Genomic DNA, 25,308 nt, shown 5'->3' with positions numbered 1-25,308 from the left:
ATCTGACTCTCTGGCATGTTAAAAACACAATTTCATGTTTCTTTGGAGAGTTTAATGGTTTCTACAGTCATAATAATTGTTAGAAACAAAAGATTGAAGTGAGTTTTTCAAGTGTGCATAATCTCAAGATACATTTTTAAGATAAGTTGGATCATTGTGTATTGTGTGTTATATGTTAAGACACAGCCTAACATTTTTAAAGTCATTATTATTGAAAGTAATAATTATTTTGGAACATACATTGATTAGGAAGCAATCACTGAATGGCATTCTTTCCCAGCTACGAACTAGTATTTCTTCCATTGATTGTAAAACAACACTGATTATCCAATTAGAAACGTACATAAAGAATCGTCTCCACAGGAACCATGGACAATTCTTTTTGGTCTCCTTCCTATCAGCGTTCATCCCTTAGACTTCATTGACACCATTTTGTCTGCTGATGGGAGTCAAATAGTTGAGTAATGGTAGCTGAGGAGAGTTTGATAAATTGTTCAAGAGGAAATAATAGCAGTGATGGGGTGGCGGCCATCTTTATGTCACTGTGAGCATCGTTTTATTGTGGCTGTTGTCATAGAAACAAGCAGGTACTTTTTTTTAAAACAGCATTTGTTTGAATGCAAATTCAACAAAATTATATGTTGCAAGATTTCTAAAAATTCTGCCCAATCTGCACATGGAGGATCTGCCTGAAAACTTGTCCATGTCACTGGCGGGAGCCAGGGCCCATGAACAGCTAGTTAATCACGAACACCACCAGCCAGCCCTCTCTCTGACCCTGCAAACCTATACTGATGCATCCCACGCCTTCCAAAACTTGGTATTGAAATGTAAAACCAAATAATAACAATGTCAATAATAATACTTTGAAATCAGCACGAAGGAAGCTAAAAGCAAAGTGTTGCTTTTAGTGTCTGATTTGTTGTGAAAACATAAAAGTTATGGGAATCCATGGCTCAGCTTCTATGGAGATGTTTTATAGTCAAGTCATGAAGGCTCAATTTGTTTTCTCCTTCATGATGAAAATATTTCATATTCTGGGCACTCTAACAGTGTTTTGGACATTGGTTTTGTCTATTTGAATCTAAGAATAACAGGAATTTTTACTGGAAAAGCTACTCTTTGAAGTTCATTTTAAGACCCAAGAGTCTATCTGCCTGTTCCCAAAGCCACAGGCTGCTTCTAGACAAACAGAAACTAATAGCAAGATTCTTTCTTTCTAATCCCACCAGACATTTATCTCTGTGCGATAAGTAACTTCAGCATGAAAACAACAGGGAAAGTGATGGCTCCAGAGCAGGCCCCATTAATCTCTCTGACTTAGCAGCCAGGCCGTCCCAGGCCGGACCCCGATCTAAACACGGCTGCTGTGTGACGTGTGGATCTGCCGTAAATCAAAGTTCTAGCAATCAGCTATTTGCAAATAGAGCACATTGGCTCATTCTGTGCAAATGCAAGGGGAAAATAGCAAATATTTGAGTTTTTCTGGGTACCACTCTCTCATCCCTTCCTAGTTTCAGCATACAGGAAGGGGAGCAGTCCATGGTCATCCTCGTGGTAGGGATTGAATGGCATCCTGGGAGGGGCTCTTCCTTTCCTGGGACCTCAGAGCTCAGGAGTGAGGGTTCTCTTGCCTTACACGAGTGGAGCAGATAACTGAACCGTGCTGTCCCAGCCTGTGTCCCCTCTCTCAGAGTCAGAGTCCTGTGAAACAGATACGATGCTAAGAAAGCTAAGCAGCTGCCCCTAAAGAAGTAGAGGCTGACAGAACAGAGATTGTGCAATGGAGAGACATTTGAGTGTAGGTGAGGATTACCAGTAACAAACGTGTTCCCGGGGGCTGTTCACATACTTAGATGATTTGGGGGTAAAAATATAGATATAAATGCGTGTGCTGGGTTTTGATCATTTGGCGTTTACTCTTCTATCCTCTGAGAGAACGCTGAAGCATTGGTGTTTGAAAAGCGCCGACAGCATCACTGGTTCTCTGAACTTCACAGCATATATCCCCTCCTGCTTCATCCTGACATCTACCCTCATCCCTTCACGAATTTGCATTTCCTTTCTGTTCCCCCTACCATCCTCTCGATGTAGCCCTTCTCATAACCGGGTCTCACCATTCCGTTTTGTCAAGTATCTTCCCAAAAGCCAGGTCTGGTAGTTACGTCCATCCTCAAAGGCTACCCTGTCACGTTGCAAATGTGGCAGTGTTCTCCCGCTGAACCTCTTGAGGATACGAGTGTTCAAAACAGAGTAAGCCGCTCAGTGTGTGTGTGTCTTTTAGAGTTAGCCACTGTTAGAATTTGCAAATCTTACAAGGCAGAAGCTACAGTGCACTTGTATTTATCAATTTAGATGAACACAATTTAACGTTAGCAAAGGCATGGTCCATTACAATTCCTCGTACCCTGCGAGGGTCACCAGCTTACTTAACGCAGAAGTAAATACAAGACACATTCATGATTAATGTTCAAAGTCAACCTCATGAGAACTCTCTAACAAAAAAACTAGAGGAATTTTTGTATGACGTCTTTCCAAATATGGACAAAAAGCCTTGGAAGACGTGTGAAAAAGATCAGTGTGTTTTGTCTGCATAAAACTTTAAACTAGATAATGATGAAAGACATGAAAAAAATCTAAATGTCAACAGAAGGCTTAAAGTGATTATTTTCAACACTCATGGCAGCAAATGGGCTGATGGTTGTGATATATACAGACCTGATACAGATTAATAAGCATAATGTGAAAGCCTATCGGGGTAGGCGAACAATGGGTACTCACATGCAACTCAGAAAGAATTCTAGCTGGCCTGGAAGCCCGCAGTAGCCTATCTACTAAATTTAAATAATAAATTAGGGAAATCTAAATAGGAAATAAATTTGTTGAGTTCCATATAATCTCAGACGTTAAATTTGTCTGATATTATATGATTTGTATAATGTATAATTTTACCAGTGGCTTGGAGAAATGTGTACACACAGAGACTGTTGGTGGGAAATAGAGGCTACCTCCTTTGTAGGCAATTTGAGCATTGGATGTTGAACCACCTATTTCTAAAGGTCTGTCAGTGAATAATACTCCAGAATGCATAACGCATAGGCACCACATCTCACTAATTCTACCAACTCAGGAGTCTATAGTTCATTCTAGACCCGTGGCCAAGAGACTAAATCATCTTTAGGTTCATGCTCAATATGCGTAAAACACTGGAAGAAGACAAAACCCACAACATGGAGCTGAGTTTCTCAACTAGAAGCAGCTGTCCATCAACAACTAGGAATGAAATAAGGCGATGCCAATCCCAAAGCTCAGCTTCACATGCAACGCTCACGGAAAGCTAAGTTCGACTTATAGTGAGACAGAATGGTCCCAAGTTGCTTGCTGATGGGGGGAGCATTTATATTAAGGGCTGAAATATCTCCAGATCATGAGCCTGGATAATGGAGTGTACTTAGTCACCGTTGCCTGAGCTTGGTAGCCTCAAAGAAGAGGAGGGGATAGAGGGGCCACGTTAGGAAGTTTACTTTCAATGTCCTGTACCTCCTCAATTGTGATTGTAATAAATCTTGCAGAATAAATTCAAGCCTTCCCACTTTTTTCTTCCAAGTGGTAACCACTACTGCGTGCCACAGAGACGGCTCAGTGGTCAGGAGCACTGCTTTTCCCTCCAGAGGACCGGAGTTCAGTTCCCAGCGCCCACGTGGTAGCTCGCAGCCGTCTGGAACACTCCCAGCCCAGAACTGATGCCCTCTTCTGGAGGGCACTGCAGGCATGTGGTGAATGGACGTAGAATCAAAAGCTCATGCAGTACACATAAGATAAAAACAAACAAACTCTTCAAAGAAGCAGGAGAGCCGCAGCTGCCTCTGGATCTCATCCCAATCATCATTCATTGTTAATACTTCTTCGCGCATCGTTTTTCCCCTGGATTTAATGGGCCACGGTCCTCAGTGGGCCCCCCTCCCCAGCACCTTCTGAATTTCCCACACACTCTACTTTTTGTTCCCATGCTCTGCCCTCCTCCAGCACTCATCCAACGCCCTCAGACAGGGTACTTCTGCTGCTCTTCCAGTATTTCCGTCCAATACCGCAGCTGCTTGTGAAGTACCGTGGCCCTTCTCACCCCAGAAATCAAATTTAATTATCAGTTCCTTTGTGTTCACAGAGTAAATTGCTCAGACCCCAATTAAAGACCTATATTTTATGCTGGTGGCAATTACCATCAGCTCCTGCTCCCTAGAAGATCCAGGCCCCCCCAAAAAAAAAGCCGTTCCATTAGGCTCTCTATGAAACTAGCACTGTAGAATTGGAGCCTTTAAGGAGAAAAGGGGAAGGTAATTTTAGAAGATCCAGGCACCCGACTGCAATCGGAAGTATAAGCAAGTGATCCCTCCATCTCCTCAGATTAACACCTTTGTCCCCACCACCGTATTCAGGTGTCTAAGGACATCCCGCAAAATTACTGGGGCCCGCCAGAGGACAATCGGTGTGCTTCATTAAAACATTATCGGCCCTCAGCCAGCAATGCAGTACTGGTGTAAAAGCATCCCCAAACTTTTCTTCTGGGAACCCTCCCTCTGTATTCGCTGCTGCCTGGTGCCTAGTGGGTACTTAACCAGTACTTGTTGAATGACCGGCTGAAAATATGAAATGCTGGGAGGAAGTGAAATGCTGGGAGGAAGTGTTGCATACCAGGCAGGATGCTGGGACGCTGCGTGACCACGCCCAGGCCACTCCCACTGCTTACTACCCCTGTGATGGAAGGCACTTAGGGAGTTGACTGTCCCCTAGCCCTAGGGAGTCTTGTAATTTCCGACATTCAGTATCGTGGAATAATACGGATCGAGGGGAAACAGATAGGCTGAATAGATGTTTACTCAGGGAGAAATCACTTACAACAGAGACAGATGACCTCCAGCAGGTTCCAGTCCCAAGGATGCCTCCGGATGCTCTCTGTCTCCATCCAAGAAGTGAGAGAGAGCTCCAGGGTCCCTTACCCCAGACCTACTTTCCCCAGGTCACATCCGCACCTGTCCCCACCCCCAATGGGCATGGTCAGTGCAACAGGTGTGGACAGAGTGAATATCTCACTACAATTCAGACTCCTGCAGGTTTAGGGGATGGGGGCTGTGAGATTTCTGGTGCTTAATGTGTATTTTTGTCTTTAGAAGTAGATAAGAGAATTCAAAATTTCAAGGAAGGCATGAATTATTATTTGTTTATATTTTTCAAGGTGAGAGGAGCAGGGTCTGTAATTTTTTTTTACCAAACTAATAAAGGGTTGAAGCTAAAATACAGTTACAAATCTCCTATCTGACTCAGATAGGAGCCACCTGGCAGTGGGCATTGAGCCCCTTGGTGAAGCCTTTGCTTGGTCTGGACCCCACTTTGCCAGAATGTGATCACGCATGTGCTGCCGGGCACACCTCTGTGCTCTCCAGTAGTCTCTTCTGGAAAATATACAAAGTACCAAATGGTCCCAGGTCAGGGTAGGATCAAAAAGAAGAACAGGGAGAACTTGGTCCTCCAAGAGGCGATGTGATTACAGGAAACGTTCCTCTGCCTCTAACATATTTAAATCACGGCTTAAGACTGAACAGTGGATTCTCCACATCCCGTAACTCAACTGCCAAGTATAGCCGATGAACCAGCCTCAGCCAGAGGCTTTGGAAAGCAAGACTTAGGATGCAGAGTTCAGATTCTGGCCCAAGGTATTGTCATCAGAATCTTCCTTCCCGGCTCCATCTTTATATCTACTCCTGAATTTCTATCCCCAGCCTAGCCCTCTCTCAGACCTGGTTCCAGCATGCATAAGTGTCTGCATGAACATCCTTCTTAAAGGCATCCTCATTCATCCCATTCCTTTTCATTAAGGGAGATGGCCTTTTGAGCACAGCCCAAACGGGGTGACTCCTCGGCTCCTCCATACTGGGGTCCATTGCTGGCTGCTGTCTGATCCAGTCCTGTTACCGTCCGTTCTGTTCTTTCTGTTCTTGCTGCCTCACACTCCGACTTCAGTCTGAGAGGTTGACTCTATCCACAGCTTTAGCCACCGGATTCTACCTCACTTCCCAGTGGTTTCCCTCACCCCTTTACTAACCCCTACAATAAAACTAAGGTCGTACCTGCCAGCCAAGAGGGTAATTTTTATTACACAAGTCAGATTGCTTTATTTCCACCCTGGAAAGGTTCAGTTTCCCTGTTGGGTGTATCCAAGCGTTTCATCCCAGTATGCAGAATCAATCACAAAGGCGTCCACGCCAACCGCCCTAACCTCCAGAGACCACACAGGCCTGTAGCTTGTTCATTCCTTGGGTCCTGGGCACTCCTGCTGCAGGAGTTAATCCAGGTTCTAATCCCAAATTCATGGCCCAATCAGTTCTGTATAGTGTTCAAGTCCTCTCAGGTTTGTAAGTGTCTCTTTCCTTGGGAGTTTTGAATGGCTTTGTGGATCTTCCTCCTGGACAAACTTCTTATATTAGCTTTGTCTTCCATAGTCGGTGTCTTTAATTGGTATGATTTTATTGTTGAGGTCCTCCACACCCAGGCCAATTCTTCACTTTCTAGAGTCAGTGCCTGGTCCATCTGCTAGCCACAGCATCGGCATCCAATGAGTGTGGGAACACCATCAGCAGATGTGAACGCATAGAAAACCCACACAGACACCTTCGACCCTGTTGTAGGCTGGTGAGCAAGAGCAGTGTTCCAAAGTGTTCATGGGACCTTGAGGATGTGTCACCTCACAGATCAGAAAACAGAGTAACACAATGCCATGCCTTCAGAAACGCAGCCAGATAGGCAGGTGACCGCAGTCTAGGTGGTGGTGTGGACAGGAAGACGAACTTGTCCTTTGTGGACTGTTCTCATCCCTATAATGGCACCCATCATAAGTGAGGTTGCAGTCACCTTCCCCTGCAACCCTGCCTACCCTGCAGGGCAGACACACAGTGCCGGGCACATTGGGAAGCATTCTACAAATGCTTCATGTGTGTAAGTGAAGGAATAGACTATGCAGAGCAGGTACCCTGTCACATTCCACTCCACAGGGGTCGGGTGGAGAGCTAAGCTGGGAAGCCTGAGTGCAGGAGGGTCCACCACAGTCCTCCTGGCTGCTGCTGGTTTCATGTCCTCTCAGTTTCCTCGGCCTCGGAGGAGCCAGCCTTCAGTGAGACGTTAACTAGACCCGCCTGACTCTGGCGACACCACCTCCTGCAGTGATTAATATACATGGCAAACATTCCCTTGCCAAAGCTCAGGTGATTCGATCTAAATATTCCTTCAAAGAGGTCTTCTTAATTATAATGACATGGTGTAAATATAAGAAAAAAAAGAATGTCAATTAACACTCTGTATAATAACAGTGTTAGTATTCTTGCACATAAATTACAAGTAGCTTTACCTATTTAGAAGCAAGAAAAGTGCTCAGTTTTGCAATTTAAAACTTTTGAATATGCCACATTTAAAAATTATGTCATTACAACCAGTAGAAGTTAGCAATCACCACTAAAGTGTGTGCTCTAGAGTGGCTGATGAACTCTCACACTGAAATCCTTCTTTAAAAAATCACTTGAAAAGGCAAATTTTAAAGGCACCTATGTTCTGTTTATTTTCAAACATTCCAGCCTCATCCAAAATGAGAATGTTCCGTGGCAAGTATCATGAAAATACCCAGAGTCACACTAGCTGGGGGACAGCTGCCAGTCACTTGTAGCCATTTAAATCTCAGTTTTATTTGATTAAAATTAAATGAAATTTCCAGTTCCTAGTGTCAACAGCCACATTTCATGTTCTCAATGGCCCCACGGAGCATGTGGCCACTGTGTTGATTAATAGGGAATAGAACATTTCTCCCACAACAGACAGTTATGTTGGACAGTATTGCCCTGAAAGATGTCAATGGCTCTGACCCATGATAGCTGTTCATTTGCAACACCAAGACTTACTGGCATGGGTCTCAGATTTATTTTTGGAGCAGACATTGTCAGCCACATGGACGGAAATACTCAATGTGGCCTTGTTTGCGAAATACAAGTATCCCATTCATGGCCAAATCAGATAATGGCCAAAGATTAGAGATGAGGCCTCTATTCTTGCCAGTGTCTATCAGTCTGATTCAATTGCCAAATTGGATTTTTTTTCTTCTAAATCAGCTTGTAGGACACATCAAAACCAAACAATTTCGCAGTGTCAGATCATAATGAACCCATCCTTCACATCCTCAACCTACTGGCTTTAAGTCCCTCCCTCTAGAGAGGTAACAACTCAGAAGCTCGGGCTGAGTTCCCACGTGTCTTCACTAGACTCAAGGTTGGAAGCATCTAGCAAAGATTTCATCACAACTCCGACAGTTCTCCCACCAGAAGGCTTGTGAGATAAAGATGAGATTGACGTCTGCCTTCTCCGGAGTAACCACCATGTTCTTATTCCTTTACAGATCACCTACAAAGCAGTCAGCTCCTTTGACCCAGAAGTAGACTTATCCAACCAAAGTGGAAGAGTTTCCAAACTTGGAAATGAAACCCATTTTCTGTTCTTTGGTCTGCACCCCGGGACCACATACTCCTTCACCATCAGAGCCAGCACAGCGAAGGGGTTCGGGCCTCCAGCAACAAACAGGTTCACCACCAAAATATCAGGTATTACACACGGACGAGCTAATGCCTTTCATCAGAATTTCATCAGAAGTGGAGGCTCGCGCCTTTTCATTGCTACTGTCAGGGTTGCGACGATAAAACATAATGATAAATTTTATTATCACAACTCTTGGTGCCTAAAAAAGACTCGGAGGCTAAAATGAAATGCTGTGTGTATTTAGCATCTGAGGGCGTGGCCCTCCTGTAGTAGCACTTGGCCAGGGTTTTAGCAGTTTGCCTTGAAGGACTTGGTTATAAAGCAGAAGGTTCTGCTGAGGTCCTCTAGTCCCCTTGGCTCTCCTGGGTCACCAGAGCAGCAGTGTTGGAGAGACTCTGACATAAACCTCGAACTTAGCTGCTGTCCCTAAGATCTGCATTGTTACTTGTTTTCCATCCCGCATAGAGATGACGTACATGGCATCAGACGCTCCACTCGGGGGCTGCAGCTTTTCACAGACCCAGTCATATCACCCAACAGGGAATGAAACTGCCATCTGGTGTGGGATGTGTAGCCACGATAAACAGAATTCCGTGAGCGCTTTCTTTTTTCTCCCTCCCTTGGCTAAGAGCAGCAAAACATTTGGGGTTTGGCTTGAACTCTTTGTAGTGTGTTTTGTTAGTCATCCTTCTGACAAAGTACTGGGGAGAGAGAGGAGAGCTAGCAACTTGAAAGAGGAGAACTTTGTTCTAGCTCGCAGTTTGGAGGTCTCAGGTCATGGTAGGCTGCCCTCATCGCTCTGGGTCTGAGAAGACACTGCACATCGTGAGAAGTGTGTGATAGAAAATAGCTACGCAGCTCTTGGTGACTGAGAAGCAGAGAGAATAAAGAGAAGGTGCCAGAAAAAAAAAAAAAAGTACCCTCCAAAACCTCTCCCTCTGTGTCTCGTCAGTCCTGCAAGACTGACAGCTGCCTCCTGAGAGTCCGTTCAGGTTTGAACTTGTCAGACACTTCATCCTTTGATGAGATTTGCAGGCTCCTGATCTACTCGGGACTTGGTAGTGCAACATCTCATCCTCCTGGTGACTGTTTTATATCCAAACAATAACAGCAACAGGGGACAAGGGACAAATTAACTAGCTGCAAGGGCCGGTAATGTTCAGCACGGTTCCTGTGTTCACACCCCTTCATCCTTGGCTTTGTAGAAGGTCTCTTTTGAAACAGAAGGAAATCAGCGTCCAAAATTGGTGTATTTTAAATGTTCTAGTTGGCATGGAGGGAAAGGATTTTTTTTTTTTACAAAATTATAATTTGGGGCTAAAGAGATGTCTCAGCAGTTAAGAGCACTGACTGCTGCTCTTCAGAGGACCCAGGTTCAATCCCCAGCACCCACATGACAGCTCACAATGGTCTGTAACTCCAGTTTCAGGGGACCCGGTGCCCGTGGCAAAACACTAATGCACATAAAATAAAAGTAAGTACAATTTAAAGAACAAAAAAAAAAAAAAGAAATTATAACTTAAGGGATATTTCATAGGTCATGAGGTTTTGGTGTGCACAAATTTGACTCAAGTTTCAATATACATCATTAGGCCGTAGGGACAATACAGGGTTTGAAAATAAGTTTTCTTTGGGAGGTTAATAATGACACAGATGGGCAAATATGTTCATAGGACTGCTATTGGTATTGGATAGAAAAGCCTGCATACCGGGATGGTTTTTCATATATTTCCTCTGATCTTAAGTGAATATAGCCCTATTCGTATGATACTATGTATTCTATGCATTTCCCATGCTGACTCAAAGAAGAAATGTATGCCATTGTGTATTACTTCCGAGTAAGGTCCATCATTTTTCCCAGTAGAGAGCCCATTTCTGTGAGTATTACCATAAAGGGGGAGTTCCATTAGAAAAATAATTAAGTTTTCCCACATATTATATAAAAATAACAATAAATATGAGTCTGGCCACCTTGAGTTCATATAATTCTATTGCAAAGCAAAGACGCTTGCCACCTCATACATGCTCATCGAAAGTAATCATTGGACTTTTTATGGCATTAAAACCACATTACTTTGCTTGGGTCCCAGCTACTTGGGAGGGCCTGGTGGGATTGCTTAAGCCCAGGGTTTCGGGGTCGGACTCGTCAAACAGTGCAAGAGCTGAGCTCAGGCAAGAAGAGACGGGAAGGGAGTATTTATTTCCTGTGCTCCAGTAGACCTCACCCTTACAAAGGAGGGAGGGAGGGGACATAAAGTTGGGGAGGTTTTGTGGGGAGTTGGAGAGGGGGAATATGACCATGTTTCATTGTATAAAGTATAAAGCTCGCAAGAATAAAGATAAAACCCCTTTTAAATATTTTTCTGGTTGGAGAACTCAAGTTGTAGACTATGTGGAGGCCTGCCTCTTTGAACTGACACAGTTAGCTGCCCCTGTTTTAAGAGATGCCTACACTAAAGCTTCGGAGAGGATTGATGAATTTTCTTTTCCTTTCCCTTTTTTTTTTTTTTTTTTTTTTTTTTTTTTTTTTAATTCAAAGTCTTATGTAGCCCAGGCTGGCCTCAAGTTCACTATGTAGCTGAGGGTGGCCGTGACCCTCTTGCCGCTGTCTGTATCAGTGTGCCCTATGCGTATGACGCTGGGGTTGAACTTGGTACTTTGTGTGTGACAGGCAAGCACTCCGCCCCGAGATTGAAGGGGCCTACACCGTGAACTGAAGATGAGGAGACATGAGAGAAAGCCAAAGCCAAGCTGTTTGCTCCCCATTCATTTCTTATGTGTTTCCCTCTGCCCTGGTTTCCCCAAGAGTTCACAAGTCATGGCTAATCCACTACAACAGTTCTTTCTGGCTCCCAGAATCCTCTTCAAACCCTTGGCTGGGTCTTTAGCATATATGTATGTATGTATGTATGTATGTATGTATGTATGTATGTATATATACACACACACACACACACACACACACACACACACACACACACAAACACCAGCAGAACCGTGGCATTCAGTTTTATGCTGCTGGTAACTACTTCGAAAAGGCACAATCTCTATTCCCACCACAGGACACATTTGCTAACATGGTGTGTGGTCAAACACATCCTTCGAGCAGATAGGCAGAGCAGAAATGGAGAACTTGGGCCCCTTCTGCGTCTCCCTGCCCTCAGCTCAGGATGGCAGAGGTTGATTGACTTGAGCAAACAGCCCTGTTATTTTGTGTCTGGAACACGTGTATGTGAACCTTGGGTGTGGTTGGTTGGTAGCTATGCTTTGGTCTGTGTCCTTTGAAAAAGAGGTAGAAAGTCCCTCAGGAGATAAACGAGAAATAACAGGTCTCCCGTCTAATCCCTTTTTCCTAGCACCATCCATGCCAGCGTATGAATTTGAGACACCCTTGAATCAGACTGACAATACGGTGACGGTGATGTTGAAACCTGCCCAAAGCAGGGGGGCGCCTGTCAGGTAAGGGCAGAGGGAGGGCCGTGCAGACTTCAGGGGAAGGGAGCCACAGCCAGTGTTTCCTAGGGATTTCCTTGCCGTTTCTTCTTTCGCTCTCCTTAAAGTACATGACGCAGGAAGATGAAGGGGCCTCCGTGGAAGGGTATATAAGCACCATGTCCTCCAAAACAGAGGGTTCTTCCTTGGATGATGGGGGAAAGTTCTAGTCCCTGTAGTCAAGTGGCTTGACTCTCAGCGCATAACTGCCTGCTGCAGTTAAGGTACCCTGGGGCAGAGGACATGTCTTCCTGGGCTTCAAATAGGCTGGGCTTTTTTAAAAAATGTTTTTAAACTGACCAGTTTCTCAAGTGTATATTTAATGTACGTTTTTTTTTAAGGAAAGGAAATTAGAAAAAAAATTATGAAATCTTTATTTGAAATTAAGATTATCAAAAAAACCTAGGCCAATCACTCATTCCAGTATGGGTTATGTAAATAAGAAACTACAAAGCAGGACCCTCGCAGTAAATGACTAAAAAAGGTATTTTCCTATGAAGAATACAAAATAATTCCAGGAGCAGACCCATCCTGAGATCACTAGTCTCTATAGTTGTAGTTTATTCTTGTTCCAGCATTTGGCTATTTTACCCTTGCCCATCTGAACAGATGCCGTTCCTCTCACCCCTCATTGTGGGTAAGATACACCCATGGAAGCATCTCCATCCATTGTACAGGCTGTGTGCACTTTGTCTCTGGGCTCCTTCTGGAGAAATTGCTCTGACGAGACTTTTAAAACCTGACTACACACGATCACGTTTCTACTTCCATGTTACATGGCAAGTGGCTAGCCTTCCTTCTTGCTTGGCAACACACACACATAGGTCTAGGTTCGTGGAGGCAAAAATCACCAGAGAGTAGTATTGGTCGATCAGGGTAGAATTTGGGAGTCTACATTCAGGACAGCTAGAGAATTCTGTAAGAACAACTGGTGTTGAGTTACTGTCACAGTCCCTCTTTGAGGAGTTTGTGTTAATTCAAAGGAGCATGAGCTAGGACAGTGAATGCAGACAACTCTTCTCCGTGTTTACGCTGTCGCCACCACCAGGGAGGGTGACTTGACAGTCTGTGGCCGCCAGAGCTGATTTTTGTACAGTGTAGAGGCCTGATAGTATGCTAGGCCCAAAGAGCACATTCATGGGTGCTGTCCAGGACACGCATGTTCCTATAGCCATGGGTCAGGCAGTTTTCATTTCAAAAACATGCATTCAATAAATGAAAATGTATGCTCTGACAGCAGCCTCGGGGCATCTCTTATTTTCTGACCAAACTAGTGATTTTTTTCCCAGACTCAGCTGTAACGAGCACGCTGTTGTTATTTCTGCAAGGTATCAAAGCAAGAGAGTCAGTGGTCAACAAGGTTCATGCCAACAAATGGAAGGAAGCAAATATGCTAAGCTAAGGGGCCTCGAACCAGCATTGGTGACCTCTTGTGTCCTACAGAGCCCCTTGCCCATTCCCTGATGTTACCTTTTCTACCCCCGGACTTCTCAGATTCCCGTCCACATCAAATCTGTGTTTTGAAGTAGCTTCTCTTTGATCCTTCTGTCTTTTTCTTTCCCATTGTTTATTACTTTCTTCACCAAGTTCTTGTTTCATTCTTTATCTTTATACTCTTGTTCTGCTTCTGGAGACCTTAATGGTTAGTTCTAGATAAGCTTATGCCTTCTGTTCTTATGTCTGTTAACACACGCATGCACTCACACATGCACGCATGCACACACACAATTAAATGCTTGTCAGAGTCTAACGCACAGAGCTTATCCCACAGACCTTGATGTCAACTTCATGAAATCCATCTCACTTAAATATGAGAAGGTTTGAGTTTCGACGATGGCCACAAAATCTTCAAGTTCAAAAGTGCTCTGCCCACCGTGAAACCCCAAATCTTCTCCCCAAATGGACCAGAAGCATCCTGTTTTCAAATGGACAGATTGCCTCGTACACATTTGAGAGAGGAAACGATCACAGCCTCACCTGTCACGGTTTTATTCTTCATCCTTTCATAACAGCAAATGTTCCCTTGGGGAGACTCACTGTACGGAACAACGTAGTGGCCTGATTATCCATTGAAAAGATAGAAGACCCATATAGCAGCCAAGGCTGCTTTGGAAGGAAATTTCCACAGTTCCCTTAAAATGAATAGGGTTTGTTAAGCTCTCAATTTCCTTTAATGTTTAGAAAGATAAGAACTCTGATTGAGAAATCATATGGACCTGCAATAGAAAGCCATTGTGTAGACTAAAGCACTGAGCACATCTGGAAATTTGCAAAGCGCACATGAAATCACCAAACTGCCATACAAAAATCGCCTCTCAAATTATAAAACAAAAGCTAGAACGAAGCGAGAAAGGGGGGAAACATCTGTTTGCCTTCCTGGGTTCTGAACAGTATTGTGTGTTCAAAAAAAAAAAAAATACTATCACCCAGTGATTTCCAAAACGCATCTTTCCATCGATTTTATTTTTTTTTTTTTTGATCCATATTCATCGGTGTTGGGATTCATTTGTCCTTCGTTTGTATACTTCCCCAAGTGAGTTCTTGGTATAATGAGTCCACACTCAGCTTGTGTAAGACAGATTGCTGAAATTTCACAGAGCTCTCCATGTAAATAATTGTTGTCTTTTTATTGACCAACACACCATCTCTGTCATGTAAAATTTTTTAAATCCAGAGATGGCTAAGAAGAACAAAAATCCCATCATTCCAGCCAGTAAGCTAGCACCAGGGAAAGAATTTAAATGTCTTTATATGGATTCAGTTAGTTCCTCAACAGAACAGGGAAGGGCTTAATTTTCTTTTACTTGATTAGAGTTGTCTTGTTTCTGCCTTCTCTCCATCCTTCATTCTGTATAAACACAACCCAGTAGAGAAAACCCTTGAAATTTGGCAGAATGGAAGCAACTAAGTAAAGGATGAGTTGTATGTAAATGGTTACAGTTTTCTGGTGCTAACAAGAATGCTTGGTGATGGTATGTATGTATACGTGTGTGTGTGTGTGTGTGTGTGTGTGTGTGTGTGTGTGTGTGTGTGTGTGTGTGTTTATGCCTGCATGTGTTCATGTTGAGGGAAAGTAGGCAGTGAAGGAATTCAGAAAGCATGTCACACTTCCTAAAACTGGTTTGATGTTGGCACATGTAGGACGTTTCTCTGACTTGGTCTGCATGTCCCCAGCTAGTTAGCAGACATTGGTGTCTAGTAGGGAGAGTTAGCACGAGCATACCTGTGAGCCCAGGTCACCTCGGAGAAGAGAGCCATGGCATGGCAAGTATCTGTGAGAGACAGAAGACAGGCAGGCACCTCACTTGAAGAAGCTTCCTATGTTAGAAATGGTGTTGTTGACTGGCAGGTGATGATGGTTGAAAACATGCAGATTGTGAAGTATAATCAAGGTGTTTTTAAAGCAGTTTTATGGCCGGAGTAGCCCATTTGTCTGTCTCTTGCCCATGACTCTGAAGTAATCTTCCATTCCATGAACACCATCTTTTTGGTGAATGTGAAAGTGTCAGCATACGGGTTCTTCTGAGGGCTGAGCCAGCCAGTGTGTTGTAAAGTACTTCAAACAGTCTGTCCATACCTACTGCTGCCCAGTGTTTGTGTCTTCTCTGATACTTCGCAACAATACTAGCCGGCCATTTGGATGGGCCCTCGTCCTCTAGCCTCTCTTCTGTCTCATTTTATTCAAACCCAAAAATCATGGAAAATAGAGTCTTACATAAAATTTGAACATCTGACAGTTGTGTCCATCAGCAAAATTATGAATACAAAAAGACAACTCCTGTGGCTCTCATTTCTATGCTGCATCTTAACATTTGATGGCTGGTGATCTTTGTGCATGGACAAGAAGTGACTGGGACTTGATTCCCTGACTCATCTGTATATAACAGCTCTTAAGAAGAGGCAGTCACCTCTCCTGTTTCCTCCCCAAGCATGCGGTCACCTGCTGAACTCAGGTGCTAAACTCAGCTGTGAAGCCTCTGTGGGACAGTAATCTCCGGATGAGGCGTGCCTGGGAAGAGCGACTCCTCGGCAGCAGCTGGTGTTCACGCTGTTTCCGACAGGACAGTGATACACTTCCCAGCTTCTTGAAGATGGACATTTGTGAATCCCATCCCATTGGGACACCTCTTCCTAATTATGTTCAGATCCATTCCCTACACTGTCCTTTCATTCATTTTCAGTCAATCTCTAGGTATGAAGAGCCAGTTAAGTAGTGATTTGAGAATGTGTTTTAGTTCTTACAACTGACTCACATAGGTGTGCCTGTCTGATTGTGTTCTCTTGCTGAGTCAACAGGGCTGACACTCAGACTCAGCTGTGGCTACACTCTCCTGCACACTCATTCCACACAGGAGACACTTACCAAGTCTGTGTTTGCTGGAAGATAGATCCCTGTGACTTGGAGGGATGCGTGCATTCATGTCACTGCCATGAACTTTGCCCCTGGAGGTCAGACTGGGTCATCATGTAAACCTGTAGAAAGGCTCTGTCTCTGGCTAAGAGGATTCCTGAATGGAATCCACCTTCCTATCAGTTTGCTCATCGGGATGCAGATATGCACAAAGATCTAAAAGCCATCTCTCCTTAACCCTCATCTTTCAGATGCCAGAAGTCTCTTGTTTGATCATTCACCATAGCCCAATCTCCTCCGTGTGTGATCAGAAACTGACAGATCCCTCACTACCCACTGCCTCCCTCCATGCATGTTTAGGGAGTTTACTTATATTAAAGATGAGATTCTGGAATCCTGTGTGCTGCCAGGGGTCAAAGGCCATTTTTTTTTTTTAATTAATGATGCTTTTTTGGATGACCCTGTCAGTCACTTTTTTGAAAATCCATTTGGGAAACAGTTTGTTCTTTAAGAATCCTTTGTAGGAAGCTTTAAAAATGGCAGGGAAGAGATAATAGAAACAACAACAATAATTAATAATAATGATAATAATTAGCAATTATAATAACAATGTTATGTTGTGGCATTTGTACAATGAAATTTAAATTACCTTTGCCTCCAACCCTTATCTAATCATGGCTTTGTACATAAGGATATGCCGCAACCATTTCCCTTTTCAAAATTCCTTTTCCTCTATGTGATCTTTCATGTGGGGGGGTCTGTGTATCAGATCCAAGCTCCTGGATTTTTGCCAGGGCCTCCCTCACACCACAAGTCTCCAAGACACACAGTGTTTTGAATTGGCCTTTAGAATCTGAATGGACATTGAACCGTATGCTAAATTATGAGAAATTGTAGACCTTAGGAGTTAATATGCAGGCTGGAGTGATTCCCAGTTTACCTGCAATGCTTCAGAGAGAAAATGGGAAGCCAGCCCAGAGCACACGCACGAAAGCAGGGTTTCCACTACCTTTCCCCAAATCCTCTCTGTCTGTTAGACTTGGGCAGCTTGAGTGAATTTTATCTGGGTTTCACGCCCTACAGTGTAGGCACTATAAGAACTGAATGTGGAAACCATCGTCGCTTTGAGGGCTTCCTCAGGTAAATGTAGGTCTCTTAGAGCAAACCTAGAGTAGGGCCTAGCCACCACTTTCCATCTGCCGAACTGACAGAGGCACAGGAATGACCTATGTCAACGGAGAATACGTTTGCTACCCCAAGACTTTGGATGCTGTGTTTGCTCCTGGCTGGCTGATTTGTTAATTTGTTGAGCCAGGTCCTAGTTGTGTTCCCTAGGCTATCCTCTAAATCCTGTGTTCAAGAGATCCTCCTACCTCAGTCTCTTGAGCAGCTAAGGTTATAGTTGTGTGCCATCATGGCCACTTATGTTGTGTTCATTTTATTTTTATCAGAATTTTGGAGACATAGAGAATGTACCAGTAGTCCTTTGAGTGTTATCAACACATACAATGACTAGACACTTGGTTTTGTCACACTTCTTCAATGCACTTGATACTTCGATGTAAACATTGATGCCACTGTGGGCCCTCTCACTTTGAACTACACACAAACCCTTTTCAGATTCTTGTGTAATAGTTCCTTCTGGTTTTATCTAGTCCTAATTCCTTTGTCGTCTTTCCCAGAGCCTGGCAACGAATGCTGTATACTATGAAGGCCCTACTCTAGGCCCTACTCTAGAAAAGATGGCAGGACGTGAGTTCCCATCTCGTTTATTGACATCACATTTTGTCCAGTTTTGTGCTAGGAATAATGAAATGCCCAGGCTCAGGAGGAACGCCATAGGCAACTGGTGATTTAGTGACAAAGTTGGAACCATTTTCCTGTAGCTAGTGACCTCACTCTATCCTCGGGGATAGAGTGCACCTTTCGGGTGCATCTCCTCCCTTGGTGAGCACATCTGGATGTCAGCTCATCTGACCCAAAAGAGTAAAGAATCTAAATTGAGAGAGTGAAGTTGCTGGGTGAGTGATCCTTATTTAAAACATTTAGGACTAGGAAGGTTTCAGCTTTCAAATCTGAGCAAGTTTAGGGCTATGTGTTGAGACTACTGGTTGAACAACCCTGAAATCCAAGATGCTATGAAATTCAAAACTTTTTTAATAATTTCAGATTCAGGAAGATCTCAGCTTCACTTGGTGTGTCTTCCATAGTGTTTTCTCCACCCTCCTCTGTACATGTCACTGGTCGTGTTCAGTGATGTTCACTGTGGCAGCTGACCTTGAATTTTAATTTTTATAATCACATCTTGTTCTGGAGTCACAATGATTGAATTAAGATAAGCTTAGCTAACACAGGAAATGCAAAGGAAGATGTCTTTGCTGTCCAAAGCACCAGAAGCCGCTCCAAAAGATGTTCCATCGACTGCTCATTTATTCAGAATGCAGCGCCTGTTGTGAAGACTGAGGACAGGTGGCCTTTACATAGCTCCGCAGCCTGAGTCTAATGCGCTTTTTTAAATTATCTTTATCTGAAACTTTCATGACTACAGGATTTCTTTACCCTGCCCTTTGTTCACAATATGTGTCTGTAATTGAGTTCATAGTCTTCATCCAACCTTTTAGCTGTAATTAATATTTTATTACAGCAGATCTTATCACAAACCCGCAGAACAGCAGGGCATTGGACTGCAAGCTTGTGCGAGTGTGCGTACTCAGACACAGAGCACAAGTGACTTTACTAACGCCAGGGAAACTCCTTGTAATGAGTTATGGCCCAGAGACCATAAAATATGCATGTAGAGGTCTACAAATCTCCCACAGCAAACCAGGGCCAGGCTTGTGATCCCATCAGGAAAAAGAGAAATTAGTATTGCTAACAGAGATTATAAAACTTCAGGGCCTGATGCTACTTACCTTCCACTGTCTCTATAAAGCTACCTATTGGGTATTACTCTCATCCGATGGCCAGCCCAATGCTCCATCAATGGCTCCGGACAGCCATTCTGCTTGAAGGACCAAGGAATACCCTAGTTACAGTGACCCATTTCCTCGGTTCAAACTGGTGAAATACTTTTAAAACCCCTCACTACATCTTACCAGGTTGGGATTATTCTTGTTCATTACTGTATTTAGGAGAAGGTTATACCTGAGCAAAAAAAATGGGAAGGATCTAATTTTTTTTTGATGTTGCATGGCAACAAACCCAAATCATACATTATCTACTTATTATGTATGGTCTGCTTGTTGTTTGGATAATAAAACATTAGACTCCAGGAATCTATTGATACAATCGCCCCTTTTTAAAACACGGAAAACTGTGTGTATATGGCTGTGTGTGTGAGCGTGTGTATGTGTGTTTGCACATGTGTGTGAGAGAGAGTATGTGTGAGTGTGCATGTAGGTCCCCTGACGCTGGAATTAGGGTCGGTTGTAATACAGCCCTGTGGGTGCTGGGAACTGAACTCGGGTCCCCTGCAAGAATACCAAGAACATTTAACCACCGTGCCTTTGCCCCAGCCTCTTTTTATACATACAGACTATGTGCTTTGTGCCCCAAATGAAGGCAAAATCACTACTGGACGCCCCAAGAATGGTGTCAGTCAGCCTCTGAAATGATTAGTGTTGTCTTTTTAAGGAATTGGCCAAGGCCACAATGAAAGAAAGGGGCATGACGTCTCTCTGACCCCTGTCCTCTGGATCCCTCCTTCTATTGCATGGTCCTGTCAATCCTAATGTTTGATGCTTTAAGAAATAGAATCAATGAATAAGAAAGACAGACTCAGAACCAAGTGTTTGTGGAATGAATTGGGTCAAAAATCTGAAGCCAAATCCAAGGCTATGGCGAGCTGCCTCTGAGAGGCCTTGCAGTTAGGGGACAGCTGAAAACATCATGTGTCATTTGAACTCTCCGTCTTAAGGAAGCATGTGAAAGATGCTCAGATATTCTTCCCTGGCTTATATTCCATGTGATATTCTATATAAATGCAGATTTCTCCTCCCTGTGAAGGTCTTAGAGTTTTGTTACAGAAAAGCCTGGCATAAATTAAATTTTAAATTAAATCTCTCTCCGTTGGTTAGTTCTGAAGCAGTGATGTCATATCTGCCAGATTGATTTCACCGAGGGTTGCACTTTAATATTGCAAATACTTTTGGAGGCTTTTGCTAGTTACTTTGAATTCCAGGATGCACAGGGCTAGGAATGCTGTGACTTTAATAAACAAAAGGAAACTGAGTAATACATTAAAAGGATAATAGAATTTTAATTCAGCTCGCTGAGCCTAGAAACTTCTGATCGGCTTTCTAGCCTTGAGAATTTGCTGTCTTTAATCTTTTTTAGCAAACCCATTTCAACAGTGACATTTCCAAAGCTAGACTCAAGATGATGATGAGGGATGGAAAGATTTTATGAAACTCATAAGCAACTTGATATTATTCATACAAACAGAAAATACACTAGCGTGGTCAAGGTACCATTGACCTGGGGACTAATGACATGTTAATTCCCAGCAAGGGACTGAAGTATGAGGCAGTTTGGCAGCCAAGAGGACTTGACTGTTTTTCATTAGCACCTAAGACTTTGATAAAGGGGAATAGAAAGGAGCTGTTTGACCTATGAGTTCTTAAATTATTAAAGAGCAAATAGATTTGAGGCCTGGCCGCTTGGAAATCTAATGTGTCTTGTGGACCAAGGATGAAAAGGCATTTGGGGTTTGAAATTGCTCCAGTCAACTTAATTCTTTCTTTAATATTTCCAGAGGTGAGTAGATGGTAGCCATTTACAGGACGATGTATCTGGAGAGGAGAGTTTGATGTAAGTTAGCCAGCTGGCTAAAAGGGGAGACCACTAAATGGTTGTTTAATTGTCAAATGTGCATCTAACCTCCATTAAACTGTTGCCTGGGGAAAAAAAAACCTGATTTTATTCATGTCCATGTAGGTGTTCATCAAACACACAAAAACCCACCACACACACACACACACTCGCGAGCACACACATGTGCACATACATACATACACACGCGTGTGCACACATGCACACCATGAACACATCATTATCATATGATTGCACTTACAGTTCATCTCCATCTTGACCTTCATACAGAGTTTGAGGCTATCCTGAGATTCACTAGACACTGTCTCAATAAAAGAGGAGGTGCTGTGGGTGAGTCAGAGGGGAACCGTCTCACATACTTACCGCCTGAGTTTGGTACCACATGGTGGAACCGGCTCTGGAAAGTACCCCATATATATATATATGATAAATCCCTTGATCTGATAAAAGAGAGAGGGCTCCATGCAGTACTTAAGGTGCTGTGTTTTTTTTTTAAAGTAATGACTTTGTCGGAACAAGGGGAAATAGTGCTCAGGGCAGCTGGTTCACACGCGTGTCTCCGGCAGGACAAGTGAGCGATGTCAGCAAGCATCCATTGGCCCATAACTGATGAAGCCAGCATCACCTTGCTGCCATTTGAGTAGACTGATGCGTGTCCTCTGAGCCTGTAACATGTTAATAAGACAGGAAAGCTGGGACTGAGGGTCGTCCGTCAGACATCAGGTGGACAGATTTCAGAGACTTTTTCTCCAGCCGTGTCTTTGGAGCTCTGCTTCGTCTTGTACAGGATGCTTCCAGGAGTTTCTTGTAAATGGAGACCCTGGATGTTATGTCATACACATAACAAATGAACTGGAAAGGCTGCCTCTAACGGAGAACAGTGGTAGAATCCACCCTGTTGAGTCGAGAGCCCCTTTGTGGAGTAAGTAATGATTTTGGTTGTTGATAAATTTTTTACATGTATACAATAAACATCAGAAATCCACCCATCCCTTCCTGTTTTCATAGAAAAGCAGAGGAATCCCTCACATTAATTTAAAGCCTCAGACTCTAGGACTGGTAGAATCAGATCAAAGTCCAGCCCAATTTACCATCTCAGTCCTCAACAAAAGCTGTTTAAGGAAAAGGAGAAACTGTCTCAATGCTGTTTGTTAAAGACAACACTGGGTTAAATGTCCTCTATAATTGCCATCTGCTACAGAGCAGGGGTCATTTAGTATTACACTTTGCCCTTGGCCCTTATCTGCAGTAGAGATATCTGTTCCAAGTCCTTCAGTGGTCTCCTAAAACTGTGACTAATACCAGACTCTGAAAGGATTATGTTTCCCCTACATACACAGTTATAATAAAATTTCATCCACCAACTCAACTAGTAAAAAAAAAAAAAATAGAATAATGGTAACACTATAGAATAGAAAGATATTCCGATATGCTTGCTGCATCCATCTTTCCTGTCCTGGATGGTTTTGTGTATCAACTTGACACAAGCCAGAGTCATGAGAGGAAGGAGCCTCAGCTGAGGAAAAGCCGCCCTGAGATCCAGCTGTAAGGCATTTTCTCGATCAGTGATCATTGAGACCGGCCCAGCTCATGGTGGGTGGGGCCATCCCTGGGCTGCTGGTCCTGGGTTCCATAAGATTGAGCAAGCTGTGTGAAAGCAAGCCAGTAAGCAGCATCCTCCTTGACCTTTGCGTCAGCTCCAGCCTCCAGGATCCTGCCCTGTTCTTGAGTTCCTATCCTGACTTCCTTCAGTGATGAACAGCAATGCTGAAGTGTAAGCCAAATAAACCTTTTCCTTTCCAACTTTTAATCACAGCGATAGAACCTTAACTAAGACAAATTGGTACCAGGAGTGACAGACCTCCTGGCCATGATTGGGGAGGAGTGTGGAAGGACTTTGGAACTTTCGGCTAAAGGAGCCATTGAGTGTTAGTAGCTCTGTGAGATGTTCTTTAGGAGCTTGAAAGATTACAAGGTTAAGAGCAGTGTGGAAGGTGGAGGCCTGGCTTGTGAAGTTTCAGAGGGGAGTTTAAAGGCTCTGCCAGGGCTGTTTGCGATTTTGAATGAAGATCCTGTGGTTCTGGTTGACTGGGGATGAAAAATCCGCTGTGATTAACAAGATACCAGAACTACTAAAGCAACATTTTGCTTTGCTGGGATACTTGATGCTGGTTGGCTGGAGCTAAGAAATTAGCAGTAATTAAGAGACCAGTATCACTGAGGTGAAATCTTCTGGGAAATGTTTTCTGAAAGCACAGAGAACCTAATTTCCAGAGGCGGCCATGGCTGTAGCTCATGCTGGCAGCTTGACTCGGTATTGTGTAAGACTCACCCAGGTGGTACTGATTCTGAAGGCATGAAGGGGTCATGGAGAGCAGCTGGGGCTTGGTACTGTGAGCGGCCAGGAGAGGCCACTGGTGAAGGAGCGGCCTCGGTGGCAGTTGATAGCCCAGGACTGAAGGGGTCGTGCAGAGAAGCTGAGGCACCGTGAAGAGCCTCTGAGCGGCTGTTGGTGAAAGTGCAGCCTAGTTGCAGCAGAGACCCCAGTGTTTTGGAGAAGTCAGTGCCATGAGATGACCACCAAGACCAGCAGCAGCCGCAGAGTGGCCAGCCAGAGCCGGGAAGGCAGCTGTGTGTGCTGCAGAGGGCGGAGCCCTTTGCCAGGAGTCCAGGAGATTGTGAGTGCATCCCAGATAATTGGAAATTGAGTTATTTATACTGCTGGATGTTGGTTTTGCTTGGTTTGTATGTCAGGTTGACAAGGGGTCAATCGTACCAGCCAGGTTTGTGTGTCAATTTGGCAGAAGCAAGAGTCATCAGGAAGGAGCCTCAGCTGAGGAAATGCCTCACTGAGATCCAGCTGTAAGGCATTTTCTTATTTAGTGACGGATGGGGGAGGGCCCAGTCCATCGTGGGTGGGGCTATCCCTGGAATGCTGGTCCTGGGTTCCACGAGAAAGCCATGGGAAGTAAGTCAAGAAGCAGCATCCCTTTATGTCCTCTGCATCAGCTCCTGCCCTGTTTGAGTTCCTGTCCTGATTTCCTTCAGTGATGAACATCGATGCTGAAGTATAAGACAAAGATACCATTTCCTCTCCAACTTGCTTTTTGGTCATGGCGTTCCATCGCTACAACGGAACGCCTAAGATACGTCCTCTCTCTTCCGATAATCAAGACTAATAATGTGTGGGGATCCCAGTTGGGCAAAGGAAGCTAAGCCAGTGACAGAAAACTGTAGCTAACAGACCTGTGTATCCATTGGATATGGGTTAGACCACTGAGAAATTTATCAGCTCTAAACAGTTGTGTTGCATTGCATGCTGGGTCTGCACAGTTAGCTCCTTCTTGGAGCCTATCAGGGTCCCACACCTCTGAAGGCCCAGCCATGTGGCTTTTTGAGGTGTCTCACACAGTGCGCCCCATTGCCTGTTGGCTGAACCCATATGTGGCCTGTCGGTACTGGGTTCAAGTTCCTTGAGCCTATCACCTGGTGGTTGGCTTCCCTGGGGAAAACAGGTAAGAACTGTGCATACTGAGTTCATCCTGCCACATTCTCTTAGCTACATGTGTCATTACCAGGGCAGTGTCCATGTATCAGCATCACATATGTGTTCAGGTCAGCGTGTGCAATTGTTTATAGATGTAGGAAGTTGAAGGAGAAGAGAGAAATGCAGGTTGGCCTTCCAGCCTTCGACTCTGTGTCCTGGCTTTGACATGCGGCTTGATAAGTACTTCTAATCGCCTCCATCACTGAGGCGGTCTGCCAGATTTGGTGGTATCTTGTACCTAACAAGACCCAGAGGGAAAGCATTTATGTGAGGAAGAGTTGACTCCCACCCTTCTCCTTTTTCTGGTTTATGTCACTGGTGGGAATGGACTTCATCACTGTAATGTTGGGGACTATCAGTCTGCACAGCGTCACTCGGATGCTCTAAAACAGTGGATTTTTACGTAGACGGGTGTGCAGGCAGATGGCAGCACTCATTTTATGAAGGTAATGGAGACTGTTCAGTGGTCGTGTTCCCAGAGGTGGCCAGTTGGTTGGCTGCAGATTCAGAAGTCACA

At 44.1% G+C, this 25,308-nt stretch overlaps 1 protein-coding gene across 1 annotated transcript in view; it reads left to right on the top strand.

Annotated features, from left to right (window-relative positions):
• Ptprm (protein tyrosine phosphatase receptor type M) overlaps nucleotides 1-25,308 on the top strand; it is a 449,915-nt gene that overhangs the window by 206,300 nt on the left and 218,307 nt on the right. The window contains exons 9-10 of the mRNA XM_051190901.1: nucleotides 8,435-8,636; nucleotides 11,928-12,030. Of these exons, the coding sequence (XP_051046858.1) occupies nucleotides 8,435-8,636; nucleotides 11,928-12,030 (305 nt within the window). The remainder of the gene's footprint in view (nucleotides 1-8,434; nucleotides 8,637-11,927; nucleotides 12,031-25,308) is intronic.

This window comes from Phodopus roborovskii, unplaced genomic scaffold (assembly GCF_943737965.1).
Source record: "Phodopus roborovskii unplaced genomic scaffold, PHOROB, whole genome shotgun sequence".
Classification (NCBI taxonomy): domain Eukaryota; kingdom Metazoa; phylum Chordata; class Mammalia; order Rodentia; family Cricetidae; genus Phodopus; species Phodopus roborovskii.
Note: the sequence above shows the minus strand (reverse complement) of the source record. Positions and strands in the feature narration are given on the sequence as shown.